Source organism: Myxocyprinus asiaticus, chromosome 8, assembly GCF_019703515.2.
Source record: "Myxocyprinus asiaticus isolate MX2 ecotype Aquarium Trade chromosome 8, UBuf_Myxa_2, whole genome shotgun sequence".
NCBI lineage: Eukaryota > Metazoa > Chordata > Actinopteri > Cypriniformes > Catostomidae > Myxocyprinus > Myxocyprinus asiaticus.
This window is the reverse complement of record NC_059351.1, coordinates 22,362,768-22,389,717: the sequence shown is the minus strand read 5'-3', so window position 1 is coordinate 22,389,717 and position 26,950 is coordinate 22,362,768. Positions and strand designations below refer to the sequence as shown.

The following is a 26,950-nucleotide window of genomic DNA, read 5'->3' as shown; positions in this document are numbered from 1 at the left end:
AATTATTGGCCTGATGGAGGAAATTGGTATTTTCAATGCTTTGGCTATTTTCTTATAACCACTTCCTAGTTTGTGAAGCTCAACAACCTATTGCCGCACACCAGAACTATATTCTTTAGTCTAACCTACTGTGATTGATGATTAAGGGAATTTGGCCTGTATGTTACCTCATATTTATACCCCTGTGAAACAGGAAGTCATGGCTGAACAATTTCATGTTCCTAGTCATGCAGGTGCACTATATATGATATATTTTACTCATAATAATTTCTAGGGGTGCCAATAATTGTGGCCAACGTGTTTTGGAGAAAATATTTATTTAATGATATATTTCTACCTTTCAATTGTTTTACTTAAATTAAAGTTTAGATTTTTGTGAATGTTTTGAATGAAAGATCAAAAAGGATAAACAATGCAGATTTTTTTTTTCTTTCACAGCTGCCTTTGCTCAAATTTACCAAGGGTGCCAATATTTTTGGCCACCACTGTATATAAAGCCACTGCAAAGATGGTGTCGCATTATATGTTGATCCTTAAACACAGCCAACAAGACACATTAAGTGTCATGAAAACAGCAAAGCAGTTTTAATATACCATTTAATTCCTATTTGAATGCACACTAATGATAATTGAGAGCTATGACAAAGGGCCAGTTTTCTTGACATTTTTGGAGCTTGCCAACTCCATTAACCCCATTAAAAAAAATAAAATAAGCATTGCCAGAAGTTTAAACCACTCCTTTAATTTGAAAGAAAAAAAGAATGTCCTCACTTGAAGACTTCCTGGACCATTTAATTAGATCACTGTTAAAACATAAAGATAATTTTGTAATCACTCATACTTTTGAAATGAACAAGAATTCCAAAATGTTGGTTTTACATTGTCCAGCTAGTGTAATCCTGCAGCTGTTTGAAGTTGATAAGACACATTGATTCACACTTCATGTAGCCAGGAATCCGTTTGTTAATGAACAGCAAAAACAAATTGCAGTCACTTTGTCAAATACAGTTTCAGTCTAAATAAATGAAGCAGAGAATGACAAAGACCTGCTGAGTTTAGAGAACATTTAATATTCCAGTGCAGTATTTCCAGATACTTTATGTCTGCATTCCTATTGTTAGTGAAGCATCTTTAAAGACATCTGCACATCTGAAAATGTCTCAACTATTCATTTGTTTACCAAAACACTTTTATGGTGTTTACCTTCTCTGTTGCCATTTAGATTTAGTGGGGCCATTTTTCACAAATCATAAATGTTTAATGACACATTTACTGTTGCAGGGAAAGGTCATCAGCTGTGACATTAATCTGATTTCTTTTCATCAGTCTGTGCTCAGATCCAGTAAAAGTTTTTATCCTTGTGCTTTTGTTACAATTTATCAGAAGATGAATAGCTAAACTTGTGCTGTAGTTTTGTATATTTTTAACCCTCTATTGGGCATAGCTGCAAAATAGGTTGTGTGAATCTCAAAGAAACATGTTCAGGTTGTATTTCAGCACAACAGAAAATGTGAAATAAAATTTAGAATAAAGAAACTGAATTTATTGTAAATTTTGGACAATATTTATATATTTGGATTTAAAATAGATTAAAAAGAAAATCCAAAATATATTGCTAAAATATATTATAAAATACATTTATAAATGTATTCTATTACAAATATTCACAATATATTTCACCATATATTTCTGATGATATTTGTTCATAAAGTACATCAAACAAGCACTTCACTGGAATGTAAATACTCCAGAGATATGCACATGTGTTTGTGTATCATAGTGTGTTTGTGCTGCTGAGATATAGAAACAAATTGATTTGTGGGAAATTGCAGGTGTAGGTGGACATTTTAAGACTGGAAATAGCTAAATGTAATACTATTCAAACTTTTCAATCTCTCTTTTCAAAATCAAATGCATTTAAACATTGAAAAAGTAAGAAAATAGAAGACTACACCAGGAGGAAGGTAGGGCGAGTCTCACAAAACCAGCCAAGAATATGTCTAGGTCACATTTCACCACAAAATCAAAAAGAAACAACAAATTATATTTTGCATAAAAGAATATTAAACCTATTTTAGAACTATAAATACTATTATTATTATTATTATTATTATTATTATTATTATTGTTGTTGTTGTTGTTGTGACAATTATTTAATAGGCAAATAACCTAATTCCACCCTAATGCTCATTACTGTAATGTGAAATAAATTTAATTTTCAAAGCTGAAATGTTAACAAATAATAATTTATTATTCAAATTATAACAAATTTATGGGACAATGACAAATTAGGTTGTCCGAGATGATAAAAATTTGAAATCTTTGAAAAAATCTAGTTGAAACATTTACCAAGTGCTCATGTTGGTTTCAGTTATACAAAATAAAAATACTACTAATAATAAAAAAAGCAAAAAAAAAAAAAAACATTTGTAGCATTTCTTTACAAAAATGCAATATATATACAACTGCTAAAACCGGAAATAATTTACAGTCCCACATATGCAGAATCCATTTTCTTGTTTCTAGATTCCTCATAGTGTGCTTTGCACAGCTGCTTAATTCATACACCTCCACAAAACTTCAGAAAAAATAAGCTGATCCCAGAGATGCACAGAGCATCCCAAAGCAGCTATCACATTCATGCCCTGTTACCCCAAATGCCGGTGGCCTCCATTCACATCGGAACGGTGTTAAAAGCTCATGCGTGGCATTCCTTGAGGTCAACCTACTTCCTTTACAAATCAGCATAATCCTGCAGGCCTCTCGCTCGGCTCAGTTTTGCCCCAAGGAGTCTGCTAGATAAGCAGCCAGGCAGCCCGAGCTTTGACTTTGTAATTACACAAGAGAAAGCAGTGAGATCTCATGAGATATGCAGATAAAAAAGGGGCGGTATAGGTGGTTTTCAAATGCAATTCTCCGGCTGTTGTTTGCTGTCAGAGCAGGGGCTGGACATGACAGATAGCAGAGATACATGATTGTGTTTTACACACCGGAAGAGCCTCATTTGCTTGCATTAGTGCATGTTTAATGTACACCTCTGTCGGTGTCCCGGTCCAGTCACCTTGTCAGGTTTAGGTTCTACCTGATGGGACCATGGCAGTATCGGCCTGCCTTTGTGTTTTGTATTCCCCCCTTGTGTGAGCTCTCTGGTGATGTCATGGTTCTGTCATCCAGTCAGGTTGGGTTTTGTCTGACGAGGACCATGACATCATCGTCCCCTGTCTCTCTTGTGTTTCTTGTTCGTGTTTTGTGTGGGTGCATGGGTCTGGCAGTGGGTTATCGCTGTGCACTATTTGCCGCCGTGTGCCCTCCGGTGATGTCACATTCATGGCACCTTGCCAGGTTGCGTGTTCGCCTTATGAGGACCGTGGCATCATCGTTCCCTTGTCTGTTTCTGTCAAAGCATGTTTACGTTTTGCCCTTATGTGTTTTAGGGGTCGCTGACATGCTGAATCAGTGTTACAACCTTCAGCTGTGAGCGACACCTGCCCGCGTTTGTTTATCTTATTTAAACCCCCGCGTGTGTCATGTCCGAATGTGGATCATTGTCTACTGTCGTTGTGACTGTTTCAGTTTGTGCTTGCTGTCGTGTGTGTGTTAATAGTGTTCTGTTATTTATCAATGTGGATGTATTGTGTGTTACTCACCTTGCAGATCGCCGTTGCCTTTGCCAGTGTTGCACCTGTCTGTTGGATTCCTCGGATCTGTGCCCGTGTGTCGGAAGAATCACTTTCCTGGGCTTGAAATTCACACACCCATCTCATGAACTCTGATCCCTTGCCTGCTTAGCGGTTTTCCTTATTGAGCTTGGACGAGCTGGCGCTGGATTGCCTTTTGTGTTTTTGATCTAATAAAGACTCATTGAATGTTTTTCCTCTGCGTTTGTGTCCTGTTTTCCCAGCACATCTGACAGTTGGTGGCTGGGGTTACTTCCCTCCATAATTGTTTACAGATGATTTTAGCACTGAAATGCAGTCAACGTGATTTACTGTCCATTATTCTTTTATCAACCAACAAGATTGGTTGGTTTGTTGACTGATTTGGTTGGGTGGTTGACTGACTTGGTTGTGTAGGGCTTTACTGGTTGTTTAGATCAGTGTTACTATCAGAAATAATTAATAATTATTTCTTTAGTTATTAATTAATATTTAAATTAAATAATAGAATCTAACTTATTAAAACCTCATATGGGGCTCCAGTAAATGTAGTACACTACGTTTAGGAGCGGGTTTGGTTATTAGCAATGATTAATAATTATCAAAGATAATTTCTAATTATTAAAATCAATAGAACATTGATGAGAATCAATGTTAGCTTTTTTTTTTAATCCTTTAAATCAACAATTATCAAAGATAATCACTAATTATTAACATCGATGAAACATTGATTAAAATTAACAATAGCTTATTGATCCTTCAAATTCAGCAATCATCAAAGATAATTATCAATTATTAAAAATCAATAGAATATTAATAAGGATTAATATCGCCGGGGCACCACCCTGAAATCAGGGACTAATAACCAGATAGTACGTATTACAGTCTCAATATTAGATTGTTCTCTTAGGAAAATCGACATCCGAAGAATATAGATTTTTGAAAAAAACAATTGAAGGCTTGAATCCGAGCACTGACATCCCGTCAGCATTTGACACAGGTGTATGCAAAACAAACCAAAATACTTCTCTTTGAAATATAACAGAGTTTATTTATCCAGTAATATCAATTAATAATCAATACAATGCAGTCAATAAACTTCCGACTTACAACTACACACTAAACAGTGATATGATTAGATATGGTAACCAAAATAATCCTATAACACATGAGGAAGGTATGTGTGTGTGAGAGAGAGTGCGGTGTGTAAGGAGGGACACGCACAAAATGGCGGACGTGAATCTCATGGAGTGTATGTCACGCAAGATTTCCGGCCAGAGAATATGGCTGCGAATGTGGACGGAGAGAAACCGGTCAGTGGCGTCTACCAGTTTACCGCATGTATGCTGAACTTATGCTTGTATGAAAACTTAGGGACAAAGCTGAGCTTTATCACGAAGTTATCTACTGGCCAAAAGTGTGTGCGAGAATGTTTGTGAGGGGTCGCGCGCGCGTGTGTGTGTGTGTGTGTGTGTGTGTGTGTGTGTGTGTGTGTGTGTGTGTGTGTGTGTGTGTGTGTGTGTGTGGTTAGTATGAGAGAGAGAGAGAATAAAGTGACGGCCCCAAAGCCCTTTTCGCGATCGTGGGAGAGAAAGCAGCTGTTAGTTTATCACTCAGAGATGCGGTGGACGGCTCGTAAACTGTCCCACAGTCTTTGATTCTTTAATGGATAAACTCAGTGTCGGTCTCACCTGCGATGGCGGAAATACACAACAGTCCAGTGTGGTTGGACTACAACACAGCAGATCTCATTCGTGATAATCGTAAATTAAAGTAATACCTTGAGTATTATTATCAGCAATGGGCAGACTCGGCAGTCCGTAAACTGTACAAGCAATAACCTTGATACACAAGAATAACACACTATAATATTCTATCTCCATGCCCAGACATAAACCTCTTACTTGAATCGCATGAGGATGCAGCTAGAATGTGTGTTCATCCATCATTTGACTCATTTCCTCGAGGCTCGGGTGATGACGGGAGGCCGTTTCCTCGCTCTGTCAGTGGGCGGTACGGCTGCTGATTCTCGGCAGGCTGGTGGAGAAATCAGTGACATCGACTTGATTGAAGATGGAAGAGAAATCTTTTCTCTTCACTTCTGCAGGCAAACGGATGAAGATGCGGATTGCTCGGCGGTCTCCTTCGGATCCGTTAGTGTTCGGTGGAACACAGAGTAATCTCAACCTGTCCAGCGAGATGGAGATTGTATGGTCACAGTTTCAAGCCGGACGTTACTTCCTTGTGTCACGAGGCTATACCTGAGAGCAGTGATGAGCTACGCGCAACGAGCAAAGTTGCTGGAAGCAAATCCCGGAAGCATCTCAGATTTATTTCTACTCCCGATGATGTCATGGTTGAGGGGCGTTCTGTTGTGTGCCTCATCCAATAGGAGTTGAGAGTTTGATCCTTTAGTGAGCAAGGCTTCATGGGATTTGTAGTCTGTTTTGGACACCCTTTGTTTGATTTTGGCGCGGTTTTTATCAGTAAGATTTATGACGGAGTGTTTGGGAGCTGAGTTAGGTTTTACAACTGTGTTAGGCCTGCCTTTGTCTTCTATCTGAATACATGAGGCCCAACAGTTGGTTGGTGGATTATTTGGTTGGTTAGTTGATTGATTTGATTGGTTGGTTAGTTGGTTGACTGATTTCTGTTTGTTGAGTGACTTCGTTTTTTTGCATGCGACTTTGTCTTGGGCACATTGTAAACATGTTGGGCATATGAATTTGAAACAACATAAGGATGAGTAATTTATTAACTTTATTATAAATGAGTATACATTTATAGATGTCTTCCAACTCTCCATAAAACATATTGCAACACATAAGACTTGCACGCTAACAAAAAGCGCTACTCATTTGTCCATGTTCTATCCATTTATTCTGCACCCCTCAAGGGAGTTACATGCAACTGTAGTGGACGATATAATTGGCCAGTAGTAATGCAGCTAAATCTACCAATGCATCTTGCTCTGGAATTTTCTCATGTGCACACGACAAGACTTTCATCCTCTTTTGGGAGCTCTTTGGCTTTGCTAATGGGGTTATTGATCATTGTGACACCGCCGACATTTCTATAAGCCATATGAAACCCCAGCTCAAAGTGTAGCGCATCACAACTGGAATGCATTTAGATTACTTCATTGTAGCTTTGAGGGGCCAGTGCCTGCAGAAGATAACATTCTGAAATGGCCCATCAGTGCTGGCCTTTAAAGGACACTTTTAAAATATTTGTCACAAAACTCTTTATGATTTTTTTCACTCTCCTTTTCCTGATTTCTTGCTGCCAGATTGCTCGCGAGCTCTGGATTTAGGTGTACAAAAATCTCATTGGTCAGTCTGATGAGGTGCACAGATGGAATTCAAGCTCTTCTGTGATGTAATGAAGCAATATGTATGTCATCTATATATTGGCTTAGAGGTTATAGAGACGTCTACCTCTAAAATGGCAGTAGCCACTATCAAGCTGATAGTGTAGAGTTCTCTAGTGTTGGTGTGCAGTGCTTCTGATTTAATTAGCTAATGGTAATGCATAAACACACACTCAACGTTGTACTCTATAGATTCTTTATTAAAAACTTTGAGTACATATGCAGCCCCAAAATGATTTGTTAGTTTGGTTCGTTGATTGCTTTGATAGATTGGTTGATGGCTTGCTTTTATTGCAGACTATTTGGCTGGTTGTCTGATTTGGTTCGTTGGTTGGTTGAATGATTTGCTTGGTTAGTTGACTGATTTAGTCGGTTGGTTGATTGACTGTTCTGGCTGGTTGGCTGGTTGATTCCTTTGGCTGGTTGGTTGGTTGGTTGGTTGGTTGACTGATTTGGTTGGTGAGTTGTTTGGCTGAAAAATCAAGCAAGCAAATCAACTAAATCAACCAACAGATTGGTTGATTTGATTTGGTTGATTGATTGATTATTTTGGGAGACTAGTTGGGTGGTTGTGTGATTTGGTTAGGTGCTTTGTTATCTGGTTGACTGAAAAATCAAGCAACCAAATTAACCAATCATTCAACCAATTGATTGATTGATTTGATTGATTTGGTTGGTTTATTTTTTTATTTTTTTGGCTGACTAGTTAGTTGGTTGACTGATTTGGTTGGTTGGTTGACTGATTTGGTTAGTTGGTTGGCTTTTTGGTTAGTTGACTGATTTGGTTGGCTGACTGATTGGTTGATTTGATTGATTTGATTGATTGGATGAATGATTGGTTAATTTAATTGATTTGGTTGTGTAGCGAATTAGCTTAAAAGGGAATTATTTATAACTAATTATAACTGGTTATAATTAATAATAAATATTTAGATTAGATCTTAGAATTAACTGTAGCAGAATCGATATTACAATTACCTGATCTGTCCGTCCAGCGAGCAGACAATATAATTATTTATCAACTCTAGGAAAATTACTTTCCTGGCCAAGGAACAATAGCCTTCCTACTTATACAGTGCTAGCAGTAGTTTAGCATGTAGCAAGGAGCAACATTCAGTGACTTTGAATTGTGAGAGGAACACAGAGACAATCAATCGTGAATATAAGGGATTTAATAAATGAAACTATAACTAACATACAAACAAACTAAGCAAAACATACATATATAGAATGAAGAAAAGTAAGGAAGAGAGAGAGAGAGAGAGAGAGAGAAAAGAATGGCAGTATTTCAAGGGTTTTAAAACTCTCAGTTAACCACAACCTAAATGAGAATCATCAGAGGCACAATTCACCTTAAAAGGGGTTCAAACTTAAACGCGCATCTAATCAGTTGTAAATGGTTACTTGCATTGGTTTGTTGCTGAATAAGAGTCTTGATGCGGTAGACGAGGTTCTCGATGATTTCTTTAGGAGTGAGTTGAAGAAGTCCACAGGAAATCCAAAAAGTTACTTGAAGGTAAACACTGCCAGAAGGTTAAACTCAAGAGAGAGTTTTGGAGTGGGTTGGTCTCAAGAAGAAGAGTTTTGAGCGATGATTAGTCTGCGCTCTGGAGTTTTGATAGTTCATTGCCGCACCCATTTTGTGGGTGGAGTGGCCAATCAGAGGCATGCATTTTGAGCGGGAGAAACATCCTTTGTCTCTGTTTATGGCCCATTCGCATTTTATTGCTGATCTGGACCGCTAGTGCAGCTTTTAATTCAAAACATAGTAAGAATTGTTCGATGCATTTCACGATCACATGGTGTACATTATTGTGTGAGAAATAAAGGGAAGATCATTTTGATACCAAGAAGGTAACCTCCAGACGATATTAAAGCAGAGATACACTCATACACTTGAATATAGGCATTTAACGTCTAACTAATACAAGTAAACGGTTTTAACCAAGTTAACATAATAGGGGAATATACATACAACACATGCATATAGCAGATACATTTATAACTGCTTACTATGGCCTAAAATAGAGAAAATGTCTTTAGGTGTGTGTGTGACGTGTATTGGAATTACTGGAGACAGACAACTGCTCTGGTGCCTGGCACGGGGGGGGGGGAGTCACCCTCCTCTCTGTGGAATGTGTTTGAAGCTTGATGGAGACACTTCAGGAGGCCTGTTTTAGCATCCTTTTGATAGTGATAAAGACCATCTGCAATTTAGCACCCATATAAATGTAAACGTGGAGACCAGGTCAGTAATTTATATGCAAATGTCAAAAGGCTAAAAGGTTTTTTTTCAAACAAAGTTTTTTTCAAACAAAAAACTGTAATTAGCCATCACTGATCTTACACAGACGTTACAGTTGGTTAGTTGACTGATTTAGTTGGTTGGTTGGTTGGTTGGTTGACTGACTGACTTGGGCCTTGTTCAGACTGCCACTAAAAATCCGATTTTTTTGCATATCCAGATTATCCAGATGAGTTTTGATAGTCTGGACAGCAAAAAACCAAATGAAATCAGATTTTTCAGAATCTGATTCAAACCACATCGGGAGGTGGTTTCACATTTTTTCAGATGCGCCTCAGTCCGGACGCTCTGGCTGCTCAAATCGCATTTCAAATGGTCTTTTGCATCACTCTTAACGCAACACATAACAATGACATCAAAAATCAGTGACTGCAGCACGGAACATCACAATATTTACCAGTCTCCTCCGTCGCAGAGTTTTCTTGTGCGACGGAAGAGTTCTGCACCACGACTGGACAAGGCGCTTATTTGGAGAGCGAGATGATGCACCTCCATTTTTCCCACATCTGTTTTGAAAGCATCGTCATGTGGGTATGCCTACGTCGTTACCAAAGCAACCTATGCAGATAGGTTGGTTATGTCTGAACACGCAAATCTGATTTGATCACATGCAATTAATAGTGCGGGACAGTCTGCCTGAAAAGATCTGATTTGAGAAAAAATCAGATTTGCCTGCAGTCTGAACATAGCCTTGATTGAATGTCTGGTAAGCTGGCTGGTGAGTTGCCAGATCTGGTTGTTAGTTAGTTGGCTGAAAAATCAAGCAAACAGTTTGGTTGACTGATTTTGTAGGTTGACTGATTTGGTAATTTGGTTAGTTTGTTGGGTGGTTGGCTGAGTAGTTGGTTGGATGGTTGACTGATTAGGTTGGTTGATTTACTTTTTTGTTTGTTTTTTTGTTTTTTGTTGGCAGACTAGTTGGTCAGTTGATTGGTTTGGTTGGTTGGTTGGGTGGTTGGTTGGCTGATTTAGTTGGTTGAATGATTTGTGATTGATAGACTGATTTGGTTGGTTGACTGATTGGTTGATTTGATTGATTTGGTTGGTTACCTGATTTTGTTAGTTGACTAATTTGGTTTTGGTTGGTTGGTCAGTTGGTTGGTTATCTGATTTGGTTGGTTGGTTGGTTGGCCAGCTGACTAGTTGTTTGGTTGCTATTTTTGTTGGTTGGTTGACTTGATTTGATAGATTTAGTTGATTTGCTGACTAGTTGAAAAAAACAAAATGTATTGTTTTGATGTAATCTGAATAGCAAAAAATCATTGAGCCACATGCAATGGTGTTTGGAAATCTGATTGAGATTGGAATTCTTGAGATATCAATTTAGCCTTGTGTCTTTTCATTTAAATGCAGCATAAATTTGATGTCATACACAATGTGCTACAGTGATGCATGTAGTGAGGAGAGCATGAAATAAAGTATAATATTGTTTCTATGTTGCCTTTGCTGTCTTCTGCCCCAAGGCTTAATGATTGGAAAACCAAGATTTACATAAACTGATGACATATTCCAGCTTTCTGTCAGCTTTCTCTATTCTGTCAGCTTGTTGTAGAGTAGAGTCATCACTTGGCTAAGTGCTTATTCAGACATAATTACTATAGCAACCTCTGCCGAAAAAATGATTAAATGTCCTGAACTTACAGATCTGATTTGATCACTTGAAACAGTGTGGACAGTCCATCCAAAAGAAAAAAGAAAAAAATCAGAATTGTCTGGAGTGTGAGGACTAGATCTGAAATGGTGCCAAGAGCAAGCGGTTTGACTAAGTTAATAGTCACTATTCATTTTTTTTTTTTTTCAAAAACTGAATGAAGTAATATGAAGTGTGGAATAACATGATGGTCAGTGAATGAAATCAGAATTTTCATTTTTGGGTGAACTACCCCTTTAACTGCTGAATCACATCTAACAACTGAATCGGATGTTATTTAAGAGTAGTTAGTACTTCCTGTTCCAATAATTCTCATCTCTCTCAGCTATGAGCAGCTCAGAACAAATCAATGTACCTGCAGCCAGCATCATAATTAAGGTTCTGATGAAGCTTCCTTTCATTTACAGAGGCAGGTCTAGAAGCCTTGTTAAAGTGTACAGCAAATCAGCCATTTGCCATGTCAGACATGAGCGTTCAATAACAGCCAGTTTGTTTCGTGCCCTGGAGAAACCAGGAGAGATTAGTTGCTTGATTAACATTTGTTAGGTCAAAAGGTGTGTTTGTGGTGTGGGATTACAAAAAAAAAAAAAAAAAAAAATTATATATCATCTCACCCAATCAATGCTACTACTAATTATAATCAAAGTCTGGGTTCATATCATTTCTCTGTTGATATATATGTAGATAATGTCATTGAAGGCAATTAAACATGACTATATCTTGAGTGTATCTGATGAAACCTGTCAAGAACATGTCCAAGTCATATTCCACTCCAAAATCCATAATTACATAGCAGGCTACTGAGAAATGGTTAAGAGGGGAATGTATACAGTATATATATATATATATATATATATATATATATATATATATATATATATATGCATATATTAGTTAATTTTATTAAAGATTACTAAATTAAATTGATGGAATTTTGTTATGAAATGTGTAAATCCTAAAATTAAGTTTTGAGTGCATTTCTTGACCGTTTTCATGGGATATCACCCAGATCTTTCCCAACACTTCAATAAAGCAAGCAAGAAAAATAAATAAATGAATAATAATAATAATAATAATATATATATATATATATATACTGTATACACACATACACACACACACTACTGGTCAAAAGTTTTGAAACACTTACTCATTCTTTATTTTATATATATATATATATAGTTTTTTCCACATTTTAGAATAATAGTAATGTCATCAAAACTATGGAATAACATTAATGGAACTATGGGAATTATGTTGTGACTAAACAAAATCCAAAATAAATCCAAACTGTGTTATATTTTAGCATCTTCAAAGTAGTCACCCTTTGCCTAGGATTTGCAGACATGTACTCTTGACATTTTCTCAACCAACTTCTTGAGGTATCACCCTGGGATACTTTTAAACAGTATTGAAGGAGTTCCCATCTATGTTGGGCACTTATTGGCTGCTTTATTATTTGGTCCAAGTCATCAATTTAATTTTTTTATTTTTTTTTATTAAATGTTAGTTTTACAATGACATAAATTAATATGGTGGCACAATTATATTGTTGTCTACAAAGCTAATTTAAAAAATTGAATCATACACCTTCAGATCAGAAGATTTTTAAGATCATGAGAAACATTTCAGTCAAGTGTTTCAAAACTTTTGACCGGTAGTGTGTGTGTGTGTGTGTGTGTGTATATATATATATATATATATATATATATATATATATATATATATATATATATATGTATTGTCAGTCAATTTGAGCCTGTTCCTGTAATTATAACTGCAAAGATCATCTAATGTACCACACCGCCAACAGCTGGGCCAATAAAGTGATTAACAAAGGCCAACAAAATATCAAACAGTATATCCTCAGGATATCATTGTTCATTTATTTTTTAAATGCTGCTGTTTTCTTTATTTTTTTTTATTAAACTTTCATTTTTATCCTTACCCTATCCTTCAAATGAAGACAAATGGATTTTTGTGATCCAACCAGATAGTATCTATTGATATATCTTTGCTTCGCCAGCGGTTCCAAGTCGCCTGACATTCATAGAGTTTTCAATGCAGGAAAAACCCTGAAAAGGTCACCCGCCAAAGTGGCTGGTAAGAGTGACAGAGTTACCCACCACTGCCAGTTTTGCCCATATTTGACGGGTTGGCAGGTTTTAATTTCAAACCCGGCATACAGATATAAAAAAATATTGAATGCTGATGGTTAATTTGTTGAAGTTAAAAATTTCAAAACTATTATTTTCTCTGGCTGCCATTCAGTCTCTACAAGTATACCTGGCTGCAGCTTGCTGAACGGCCAGGTCCTTCAGTCTCTATCGCACACACGCTGGGTCTCACTCGGGCAGAATCGCTTTTGACACTGGTTTGGATGGTTCGACGAAGCCGATGCGAAAAGATGTGGCAGTTTGTCTGTATCTCTTGCACACCTGGTTCACCGCTTGTTTTATTTATAAATAGTATAATTATTAAATGTATATAAAATATACTGTAAATATAAAAATTATTTAAGATTTTTTGTAATTATGTTTTTTGTCCTTGTGCAAAGTTTCAGCAGAAATATAAATCATCTTAATATTTTTTTGTAAAATTATTACAAAAGTTTATTAAAATGGTGTTCAGAAGTATTTATATTAATAAATAAATTATTTAAAGAGTATTTTGTTGTAATTATTGTCTTTTGTTGTTGTGCAATGTTTCATAGTAAAACAAAATGCAATTCAATAAACAAACAAATAAGATATGTACTTCCAATAAGCAATTACAAAAAGTATCATGGCAATACCATGGTTTTGGCACATGTACTGTACCATGGTAGTACCATATTAGTTCCCTTTCAGAGAACTCGAGCTGCATATGATTGCTATGGGACACCGTCCGAGTATCACATGGTCTGAGGCCCTTATACAATCATGGCGATTTATTGGCTGATGGCGCTTAAGTGACACCCCCTTTCGCGCCATCGACCTGGACCAGTTTAGTGTCTAACCCAATTTTCAGTACACCAATTTAGCTCAGTTTCCCCCATAATCTGCGCTGGCAAATGAGCATTAAATATTTTCAGCCTGAGTTTTGCCTCTGCCTCCATGACCAAGGGTCTCAGGGCACACGTAATATAAATCAATGTACAATAAAAATAGGTCTACAAATGAGCCTGACAGGCTTGCTGTGTAACGAAGGGTGAGCCTCCATTCAGTGAACAAAACTGGACTGTATAAACATATCCGTTTCTCCCCTGTTTGCCCTTCGGTCAGTCATCAAAAGTAAGCCAAGTGTGCCATCTAGTGGTTACATGTCACGCTACAGGCGAGAGCCATGCATTAATTCCTCTGTCTAGTGGCTTGGCAGCAGTTGCAGGGCATTTCGAACTGGGTACTTTGAATGATAGAGCATGGTTATGTCATTCAATTCAGGCGGGCTCTGCCAGTATTCAGTGGGGTTGTTCTGACAGAAGTTACTAATTAGGAAGCCTTGGGAAATTCACTCTCTCTTAGAAAAGGGGCAATAGAGGAGATTCCCCCTTCTCAGAGAGAATGCGGATAGCCATTATTTTCTAGTCCCGAAAAAAAATGCTGGCTTGCATCCCATTCTGTATTTGAGATGTTTGCATGTTGCATTCTTCTGTGGCATGGGACAATATACTGTCTCTACAAGCTGTACATGTCTATTTTGATCCGTCATACTTGTTTTCATTTTATAAGTACTACATTCAGGGGTGTAGCATCGATTATAATGGCATATACATGACAGTGGATAGGCTTAATGATATTTTTGACTCCCCAAGTGCAAGTCTGGAGAAATAACTACCTTTCAATAAACTTTAGTGGTACATGCAGCTTTAAATGAAATAACAGTCTGATCGGAAAATGCACAGGTTCACTGAACTTCTTCAATGTGCCTGATAACCTATAAAAATAAAGTCACAGATGAGAATCACATGCATCTCTGAAGCTCTAATGCAGGTACTTCTCTAAAATAACTGACAATTCTGCTTTAAACATAGGCCACTGTTTGCACTTTTTCGTGCTTTCATTTTGTTACTATACTTTTTTGTGCTTTATTAATAAAATGACACACTGATCATGCAGTAACACACTAACGTAACAACTGATATGCAGTCAATTATTCAGACCTCTCCTTGAAATCCAAACAAAATTGGTCAAAACAGACACATAATACCAGGTGTAAATTGTGATGACGCTTGTTAATACACATCTTAATACCAGGCAATAAACAGGGCACTGTGTGTGAGAGAGACTGTGTGTGTGAGAGAGACAGTGAAGTCAAAACTGATGCACTAGGTGAAAATGTTTTCTGTCTTAATTTTGTATCTGTCAAAATGATGGACAGCATTTGAAATTTTCCGTCAGTCTTTCAAAAAATCTGTAAATGACAGTGAATATTTGGTTTACGCAACCCCTGGTCCAGACAGGGTCTGACATCTGGAGAGTGGACATTTCATCCTCAGATTATGGAACAAATCTGGAGGAGGTTTGGCAGAGTGGAAGTGGACCTGTTCGCTTCAAGCGAGATGTCGCACGGTCCCCTCAGGTTTTCTCTCTCACCCCCGGCACCACTGGGTATCGATGTGCTGGTGCGTCTTTACGTGGTTCCACCGATTAGTCTGCTGAACGCAGTTCTGCAGAGGGTTTGGGAGGATCGGGTTCAGCTTCTGTGTGCCGCCATATTGGCCATCTCAAGTATGGTTTTTGTCTCTCTCCTGGAAAAGACGCCTTGGGAGATTCCAGTCACAGTGAACATGTTGTCTCTGGCACGGGGCAGTATTTGGCACAAGGTTATTTCTATGTCGTTTCTCTCACAGACCATAGATTTTCAGGCTTTTTCTCCTCCCCCATTTGAGTCAGAGGAGCATGAAATGTTACATATGCTTTGCACAGTTCAGAGACTGCAAGTTTATGTTAAGTGTACTAGCCAGTGGCATAAGTCAGAACAGTTGTTTGTGTGCTTTGGTGGCCGCAACAGAGGTGTTTCAGTGTCCAAGAAAAGACTGTCTCATTGGCTTATTGATGCAATTTTGAGCACTTACAAAATGCGTGGTTTACCTTTGCCTTGGGGTATTCTAGTCCATTCTACGAGGAGCATGGAATCCTCATGGGCTTTGGCTAGAGGTGCATCCTTGGAGGACATTTGTATGGTGGCAGGGTGGTCCTCTCCATATACATTTGTTAGATTTTATAATCTGGATGAGGGATTGACTCCTGCTTCCCAAGTACTCTCTGCTGGAACAGGAGTAAATTCATAATTCCTTTTTTATTCAAACACTTTAGCTCGCTTGTGCGCCACTATATGCTTGCCACATGGGCTGAGACAGTTGGCAGCTACTGTTCGTATGGCGTGAATGTATTCGTTCTGATCATATGCAGCTCAAGTTCTCCGAAAGGGAACGTCTTGGTTACATATGTAATCTTGGTTCCCTGAGGGTAACGAGACGCTGCGTAGCTGGCCATACACTCTAGCAGCTGCAAAGACTCGATGGCGTTAAAGTGAGTGCCTTTATGGAGCCCGGGACGTAGCTTCCTGGGGGGCATCGTTTAAGTGCCATCAGCCAATAAATTGGTGTGATTGTATAAGGGCTTCAGACTACGTGACACTTGGACGGTATCCCATAGCAATCATATGCAGCGTCTCATTCCACTCAGGGAACCAAGGTTATGTACATAACCGAGAAGTTTAAGTACCTTGAAGTACCATGTTAATACCATGGTACAGGGCTCCAGACTAAAAAAAATTACTTAGGAGCCATTGGCTCCTAAACTGAAACATTAAGGAGCCAAATGGCTGTTTTTAGTCACCAAATCACAGAATTGCTCGATTTAGATTGCTGTTCAGAAACAAGATAGACAGCCAAAGATAAGACAGCTGATAACCCATTAATCAGAGGTTTAATATACAGTATGTACAGTTGAGAAGATACATTTGAGAAGATACGTTTGCATTCCCTTTTGTCTCATAAATGTTCACACCCCTTTCATAATTTATACAAATATAAGAGATAAAATATGTTTTTATTTAGTACTGCTCTTCAGAATGTGCATTAGAGATATTTACATAGAGTATACATATAGTAGTGTGTTGTCTTCTTGAGCATCAATGAATGTTTGCACATTGAGTAATAGTTGTGTTCTAGTCCTCAATTGTAAGTGTCAAAAGCTTGATTTCAGTCACAACATTAAAACCACCTGCCTAATATTGTGTCGGTCCCCCCCGTGCCGCCAAAACAGCACCAACCCGCATCTCAGAACATTTCATGCACAACAGTCTCTAGGATTTACTCAGAATGGTGCCAAAAAAAAAAAAAAAAACAGCCAGTGAGCGGCAGTTCTGCGGATGGAAATGCCTTGTTGATGAGAGGTCAACAGAGAAAGGCCAGACTGGTTTGAACTGACAAAGTCTGTGGTAACTCAGATAACCGCTCTGTACAATTGTGGTGAGAAGAATTTCATCTCAGAATGCTGTTCTGAGATGCAGGTTGGCGCTGTGTTGGCGGCACAAGGGGGACCTACACAATATTAGGCAGGTGGTTTTAATGTTGTGGCTGATCGGTGTGTGTGTGTGTGTGTGTGTGTGTGTGTGTGTGTGTATATATATATATATATATATATATATATTCTTTTCTTTTTTTCTTTCTTTTTTTTCAAATATTGCCTTAGTCTTTCTTTGCTTTGACTGGATGGCACAGAGTGCAAATTGAATGAAATCCCAGATGCAGTTTATTGTGCTACTCCAATCCTAATCAATAATTACCAGAAGAAAAAAGTGGTACACAATACGGGACTTTTAATTATAAAGAAGCTCCAAATATTCATGGGACTCTTATTTTGAAATGTCTGCACTCCCAGTTGTGAGGCTGATTCACTGAGAAAGTGACTCTTATTCAAACTGCTAACCTGAGCTTCTGAGTTCAAACTCAGATGGTGAAATGTGATTCATGAAAAAGATCCAGTTCAAAAGAGTAATTTGTTCACAACTCTTTCATGCTGGGTTTGTTGTTGCATGCGGTGCAGCAAGCTCATCACAACAGAATGGGTGAAAAGTGGCACGAGACACACTGGAGCACACTCAAAAGATGTATTCAGTTACTCACAAGATGATATCCCGACTGTTGCCAATGGCAACTAGATTTTAAATTATTGTCGCAATCAATTATTTTTGGTTGGTGAATTATTTTATTACCACTTTAGTCGCATTCTGGAGCCCTGTGGTACATGAATATAATCATTCAATGTCATGGTATACATCAAAATACTAGGGTATTACCATCTAATATCATCACTTCACTAAGGTACAGACAGTTATTTTTTGTAAGGTAGGCCAGGTCTGCAGTGCTTACATTATTGCAGCGCTCAATACTACATAATAGACTAAACAAGGATTGTGAATTATAGAACAAAAGTATAGTGTATTTCTGAGCTTCTCATGATGTGCAGTTTTGTTTTAATAAAGATTCAAGTCAACCATAAAACTCAAAATAAATTGAAGCCAATTCTCAAGAGCTGCGGTGAGCCAAATTGGATTTTTGAGTCATTAACAGTGCTGGAGGAGAAAATAGAGGCTATGTTATATATATGTTAAATAACGATGTTGCTGGCAAAGATGATGACAATGGAGTGAAGAACCCAAGTGCAATTTTATTCATAAAAGTGATATCCAGAAACCCTAACTACAAATGTGAATAAAACATAGACATGAACTTGACTTGACTTGACATAAACTTGAACTATCCAACAAAGTTACATTCACACAATACCTGACAATGGACAATGGCAAACATGAGGGTTAAATACTTGGACATGGGAGAACACATGACAAAGATAACCAATGAAAACTAAGAACTCTAAACAAGATAACAAAACAATAAACCAATGAACCAATAAACACATGAACAGGGGAAACAGATGACAAGATCACACGAGGGAACAGGAAATCACATGACATGACACCACATGACTTGAACAGGAACTAAACTTTAAAATAAAAGACATGAAAACAAGAACAAACTTTTACTTTTTATTTTTTATTTAATCGAATATCTCAATCTAGTTTTTACACTGTCCTCCACTTTATATTTTTTCACATTCTTTCATCTCAAGCTTATAATGAAGATACTCTACAGAGGAATGGATTATAAAATCATATACTTTGTTTAATCGCTGGTCAGTTTTATAATATATAAGGGTCATAAACATGTATGCACAACTTGAAAGAATAGTTTGACTGACTCAATGCATAAAACATCACATTTTCACTTTCTGTCTTTCTGTTTATGTTGTACACTGGCGGCCAAAAGTTTGGAATAAAGTGCAGATTTTGCTGTTTCGGAAGGAAATTGGTATTTTAATTCACCAATGTGGCATTCAGATGATCACAAAGTATAGTCAGGACATTACTGATGTAAAAAACTGCACCATCACTATTTGAAAAAAGTAATTTTTGATCAAATCTAGATAGGCCCCATTTTCAGCTGCCATCACTCCAACACCTTATCCTTGAGTAATCATGCTAAATTGCTAATTTGGTACTAGAAAATCACTTGCCATTATATCAAACACTACTGAAAGCTATGTGGTTTGTTAAATGAAGCTTAACATTGTCTTTGTGTTTGCTTTTGAGTTGCCACAGAATGCAATAGACTGGCATGTCTTAAGGTCAATATTAGGTAAAAATGGCAAAACTCGTCTAGAAACTCGTCAGTCAATCATTGTTTTTAGGAATGAAGGCTATACAATGCTTGAAATTGCCAAAAAACTGAAGATTTCATACAAAGGTGTACACTACAGTCTTCAAAGACAAAGGACAACAGGCTCTAACAAGGACAGAAAGAGATGTGGAAGGCCAGATGTACAACTAAACAAGAGAATAAGTACATCAGAGTCTCTAGTTTGAGAAATAGATGCCTCACATGTCCTCAGCTGACAGCTTCATTGAATTCTACCTGCTCAACACCAGTTTTGTGTATAACAGTAAAGAGAAGACTCAGGGGTGCAGGCCTTATGGAAAGAATCACAAAGAAAAAGCCACTTTTGAAACTGAAAAACAAAAAGAAATGGTTAGAGTGGGCAAAGAAACACAGATATTGGACAACAGATAATTGGAAAAGAGTGTTATGGATCTTAACCCCATTGAACCTTTGTGGGATCAGCTAGACTGTAGTAAACGCAATGGTGCGTGAGAAGTGCCCGACAAGACAACCGCATCTATGGCAAGTGCTACAGGAAGCGTGGGTGAAATGTCACCTGAGTATCTGGACAAACTGACAGCTAGAATGCCAAGGATCTGCAAAGCTGTCATTGCTGTATGTGGAAGATTTTTTTGATGAGAACTCTTTGAAGTAGTTTAAAATGTTCTGAATTTTTTTTTTTTTTCAAATTGTAATAGTAATTTTTCACATTATTAATATCCTGACTATACATTGTGATCAGTTGAACGCCACTTTGGTGAATAAAGGTACAAATTGCTTTCCATAAGCGCAAAATCTGTACATTATACTGAACTTTTGGCTGCCAGTGTATGTACTGTAGTGCCTTGGAGGCTGAAGAGAACTAAGAGAAATTGAACAATTCTACACAGAATGACTTAAATATAGAATCTATTCTGACTTTCTCTTGAGATATAAAGAGACCCAGCAAGTCTGAGTGTCTCGCATCTGGCAGATCTTAACTGCCTTAAGAACAGAGGTGAATGGGGGGAAGAAGCACAACAAAACCCCTATCCAGATTTGATAAGATTGATAAGACCATTTGCTGAATTATAACTGTAATTTACTAAGAAAATACATGTGTTTGGTATGTAATTGATTGTCTCTTAAATTCCAGAATAATGGTTTAAACTATATTTGGGTCATTTGCAGTTATAATTTTCTTATGAAATTCATGATTAAAATGTTCACTTTTTGAGCAGGAAACTGACAAACCTTAGAACAAATGCCATAAATTAATTATATTGAGGGGAGGACACTTTGACCACATACCCTCTGAAAGCCGCCTCTGATTGGCTTAGAGCCTCTTTGGGGTGTGAACAAACCAAAGGGGTTAAAAGACCAGCCTGGACAACCCCTCTCCCTCTATTCTCTGCTCTACGGCTTACACAAACTTTGACCTCTGTCCCGGGAAGTCCCGAGTCTCCCTTGCGGGAGGCCTCGCTTCCTGAGCTCTGCCTGGTCATTCCATCACCCATCCATCAAACCAACAGACAAAGACCTTCCACAAGCCAAGCCAAAGGACATCGACTTCAACGGCAAACAACACAAAACAAGTATCTCCAGACTTTCGCTGGTGCTTTCTTTAATATAATTTGGGTAACCTGATCTCAAATCGTGGCGTACTAAATGAAGTTCTCAGGGTTTGTTCAAGGCAAGGTCTATAAACTCCATAAAGTTCATTTTCCATTCATCTTCTGTCAAAGCTCACTTATCAACCCATGTATATTTTTGTTTGTCTATGTGTTACAATAGTTGTTTGTGAGTTTAGCTGTTTTTTTGTAGATTAGTTAATAAAGTCTTGTTTGTATTCAAAGAGAAGTTGACTGTGTATTTGATTAAATTATATCGGTCCCTTGAGATCTGTCGATCCTAAGCTACATGTTCATAAATAGTATTTCAATCTATTTGTGATATTATTTTCAAAGGCCATGAAAGTAGAATTACCATAAGACTTAATCTTACGTTCCGATCAACTCATCGCTGGCTGAAGACTTTGATCGGTTGTAAACACTGATTCTTTTAATATTCCCCAAATCAGTCACTAATTCCTTTATTGAGCTAAATTCCTTGAATCTATTAGCAGATACAGCGAGCCTGTTGTATTACATATTGAATGGTAGAGAATTTTAATCATATTTCTAATCTGCTCCGGTATCATTTATCTTGCTATCACTTATCTATCTATCTAGGTGTATACATATATATGCACACACTCCTGGGCAAAGAAAATGACAAAACATTAGGCTTTTAATGGTCTCCACAACAAATCATTGGTCAGGAGGAAGTCCATCAGGCTCATATTTTGGCCTGGTCAGAGTCCAGTTTTGAACCCTATATAGAATATTTGGTCTCATCAACTGTTTGAAACCATAAACATTGGCTACGTTTACATGCATCCTCATAATGTGATTAGAATGTGATTAAGGCAATACTGCGATTAAACTATTGCTCATGTAAACAGAATATTGTGATTATGCTAATAATCATAGTAATGATAATCACAGTAAAATATGTGTAGTACTCCCAAAATATGTGTAGTACTCCTCATTGCTTTATACTGGCATGTAAACACTTTAAATCACATTTCTTCCACTCTGACCAAAGTGCGCCTGCGCCAGTGCTGCAGACGGATGATGTTACGCTCAAGCACAGGTTAAAAAACATCACGAAACAAAAGCTGCACTTCTTGGCTTCATGCGAAATGGCAGTTTCTTGGACTGTTTTCCAGAAGTGGTGCTCCCCAACTGCAGAATCTACAGCCCATGACAAAATAAAACATATTTTCCTGAGTTGTAAATGACTGTTTGCAGTCTAATTTGAATGTTGGCAAGATAAAAAGTCTGTATACAGCAAAAAAAAAAAAAAAAAAAAGAAAACGGCAAGTACTTCTTTCAAATGAGTTTGTCCTCGCGGGCAGAACATGACAACATCCAGCATGTGTATTCCAATTCAAACAAGTGACTCTTATGAACCAATTATTTTTAGTGCAAAAAAACAGACATAGCAACCAGTGTAGTCCAGCAAACAAATGACTCTTATGAACCGATTCTTTTTAGTGTCTCAAAACAGAAAGCGCATCCAGTGTATAGTCAAAAATGACCCTTATTAACTGGTTCTTTTAATAAATCGTTCAAACAGACTCACAATCTGACTGACTAATTTTCCTTATGCCAAGCTTTATTTAAAGATACAAATTTGCAACAAGAATTTTTTCTGTAAAAAGCTGTCCACAAGTTTACACACAAGGCTTAAACATTTAAAGACATCAAAGGGGAAAACTATCTCATACTATAAGTAAATAGATAAGTTACTTTATCTATTTGTTCAATTGTTGCTAATTTCCTGAACAAGGATTTGTGGTTAAGACCATTAAAAGTTTAATGTTTTGCCATTTTGAGCTTGGCCCATTTTTATATATTTTGTATTGTTTTTATTTTTTTGTCCTGGAGTGTGTATATATAATATACTGTATATACTGGTTGACTCACATAATTGTCACACAAGACTATATTCTTCTAAGCAATCTCTCTCTCCTTAGATAAACTTGTCACTTTCAGCTCTTGAAATCATTCTTATTCTTTTTTAGAAACTTTAAAAAAAAAAACTCAAAGTCATTTTAAAAACAAAATGGAATGGAATAGTTTTTCACTGTTGCATGAACTTTGGTGACAGTGATGTTTTTGTTACTAATAAACATTAGAATCAATCACAGTTCTGGTATTTGGAGAAACTGTTGATGATCACTGTGTTTAACAAACTCCAAATGACCAGCATGCTTAAGATACCTATTTCATTAGACAGACTCATGCTCTGCAGTGAACCCTACCGAATGAAATTTAGTTCAACATGTTGCTTTCTGAAACGGTTTAATTGCCCACAAAGAATCATACTTGAGTGATAAAATGAGTCTAAATAGATGCATTCCAACAATTTAATGATAATCTTTCTACTACATCTAATTATTTTATTCATAAGTTGGTTTCCAGAATAACTACTGTTTGTTTGGAAAGCTGCAAAAAGCACAGATGAAGGATTGTGAAGGAAAACATCGAGCATTACAGGTAGCAGACTCACCTGAGGCAGTCAGTCTAACCGTAGAGGAACACTGAGACATCCTGCAGGAACAATGTGCTTCAGCGTTAGAGGAGAACATGGTCATTCTGCAGATAAGACAGCACACTTTTACCTCAGCAAGATAAAGGCCCTCGGTGCTCCAGGCTTTTTCAGTAACAGTCGGAATAAAAATTACAGAAGGGTAATGGATACATGCTGACTGAAATTAATTTATGCATTTGAAGCCTGTAAGTGCTTTTGTATCTTTTTTCCCCTCCACATTTATCTACGTGCACACCTCAGGAGAAACATTAGAACCACATTATATATATAGATAGTTGTGCTCAAAGGTTTGCATACCCTGGCAGAAATTGTGACATTTTGGCATTGATTTTGAAAATATGACTGATCAGGTCTTTTATTTAAGGATAGTGATCATATGAAACCATTTATTATCACATAGTTGTTTGGCTCCTTTTTAAATCGTATTGATAACAGAAATCACCCAAATGGCCCTGATCAAAACTTTACCCTTGAACATACCCTTGAATGTTTGGCCTTGTTACAGACACACAAGGTGACACACACAGGTTTAAATGGCAATTAAAGGTTGATTTCCCACACCTGTGGCTTTTTAAATTGCAATTAGTGCCTGTGTATAAATAGTCAATGAGTTTGTTAGCTCTCATGTGGATGCACTGAGCAGGCTAGGTACTGAGCCATGGGGAGCAGAAAAGAACTGTCAAAAGACCTGCATAACAAGGTAATGGAACTTTATAAAGATGGAAAAGGATATAAAAAGATATCCAAATCCTTGAAAATGCCAGTCAGTACTGTTCAATCATTTATTAAGAAGTGGAAAATTTGGGGATCTCTTGATACCAAACTAAGGTCAGGTAGACCAAGAAAGATTTCAGCCACAACTGCCAGAAGAATCGTTTGGGATACAAAGAAAAACCCACAGGTAACCTCAGGAGAAATACAGGCTGCTCTGGAAAAAGACGGTGTGGTTGTTTCAAGGAGCACAATACGACGATACTTGAACAAAAATGAGCTGCATGGTCGAGTTGCCAGAAAGAAGCCTTTACTGCACCAATGCCACAAAAAAGCCCAGTTACAATATCCCCAGAAACACCTTGACACGCCTCACAGCTTCTGACACACTGTAATTTGGAGTGACGAGACCAAAATAGAGCTTTATGGTCACAACCATAAGCGCTGTGTTTGGAGAGGGGTCAACAAGGCCTATAGTGAAAAGAATACCATCTCCACTGTGAAGCATGGTGGTGGCTCACTGATGTTTTGGGGGTGTGTGAGCTCTAAAGGCATGGGGAATCTTGTGAAAATTTATGGCAAGATGAATGCAGCATGTTATCAGAAAATACTGGCAGACAATTTGCATCTTCTGCACAAAAGCTGAGCATGGGACGCTCTTGGACTTTCCAGCACGACAATGACCATAAGCACAAGGCCAAGTTGACCCTCCAGTGGTTACAGCAGAAAAAGGTGAAGGTTCTGGAGTGGCCATCACAGTCTCCTGACCTTAATATCATCAAGCCACTCTGGGGAGATCTCAAACATGCGGTTCATGCAAGACGACCAAAGACTTTGCATAACCTGGAGGCATTTTGCCAAGACGAATGGGCAGCTATACCACCTACAAGAATTTGGGGCTTCATAGACAACTATTACAAAAGACTGCACGCTGTCATTAATGCTAAAGGGGCAATACACAGTATTAAGAACTAAGGGTATGCAGACTTTTGAACAGGGGTCATTTCATTTTTTTCATTGTTGCCATGTTTTGTTTTATGATTGTGCCATTCTGTTATAACCTACAGTTGAATATGAATCCCATAAGAAATAAAAGAAATGTGTTTTCAAAATCAAATCACTTATATTGTCACACAGTGTCGTGACAGTGATGAGACATATACCAATTAACAATAACATCAAATTAACAGCACAATTTAAAGTCTAATATACACATAATTACACACAACACAATATACAAATATACAAATAATAACATACACTGTACAGTATACAATACACACAATATTGATACACATTATTCAATAAAAAAAGTATATATAGTATATATAGAATGTACAGTAGGTTGTATTGTACTGTATTGATATTCAGGTTGATCGTAAGTTGTTAAGAGAGAATATAATATAATAATAATATAATTTATGACAGTCCAGTGTGAGATATAAGAGTAAGAGTAATAAAGTGCAGTGCTGATGTATTTTGATCGTGGGAGATCAAGAGTTCAAAAGTCTGATTGCTTGGTGGAAGAAGCTATCATGGAGTCGGCTGGTGCGGGCCCTGATGCTGGTCCATTTTACCTGCTCACTCATGTTTTCTTTAAAAATGGTACATATATTACCAATTCTCCAAGGGTATGCAAACTTTTGAGCACAACTGTATATACATTCACACATAATGTTTCTAATGTGTATATATATATATATATATATATATATATATATATATATATATATATATTATACAGTGCATCCGGAAAGTATTCACAGCGCTTCACTTTTTCCACATTTTTTACAGCCTTATTCCAAAATTGATTAAATTCATTATTTTCCTCAAAATTCTACAAATAATACCCCATAATGACAATGTGAAAGAAGTTTGTTTGAAATCTTTGCAAATTTATTAAAAATAAAAAACGAAAAAAATCACATGTACATAAGTATTCACGGCCTTTTCTCAATACTTTGTTGAAGCACCTTTGGCACCAGTTACAGCCTCAAGTCTTTCGGAGTATGATGCTACAAGCTTGGCACACCTATTTTTGGGCAGTTTCTCCCATTCTTCTTTGCAGGACCTCTCAAACTCCATCAGGTTGAATGGGGAGCATCGGTGCACAGCCATTTTCAGATCTCTCCAGAGATGTTCAATCAGGTTCAAGTCTGGGCTCTGGTGGGGCCACTCAAGAACATTCACAGAGTTGTCCCGTAGCCATTCCTTTGTTATCTTGGCTGTGTGCTTGGGGTCGTTGTCCTGTTGGAAGATGAACCTTCGCCCCAGTCTGAGGTCCAGAGCGCTCTGGAGCAGGTTTTCATCAAGGATGTCTCTGTACATTACTGCATTCATCTTTCCCTCGATCCTGACTAGTCTCCCAGTTCCTGCCGCTGAAAAACATCCCCACAGCATGATGCTACCACCA

The 26,950-nt window shown here is 37.5% G+C and overlaps 1 protein-coding gene across 3 annotated transcripts in view; it reads left to right on the top strand.

Moving 5' to 3' along the window:
- LOC127444922 (glypican-5-like) overlaps nt 1-26,950 on the top strand; it is a 339,370-nt gene that overhangs the window by 212,174 nt on the left and 100,246 nt on the right. The window contains exon 7 of one of the 3 annotated variants that reach the window (XM_051704585.1): nt 3,655-3,846. The exons of the other annotated variants lie outside the window; for them this stretch is intronic. Within the exon in view, the coding sequence (XP_051560545.1) occupies nt 3,655-3,744 (90 nt within the window). The 3' untranslated portion in view covers nt 3,745-3,846. Of the gene's footprint in view, nt 1-3,654; nt 3,847-26,950 lie in introns of those variants that run through there. 3 annotated transcript variants of the gene reach the window in all.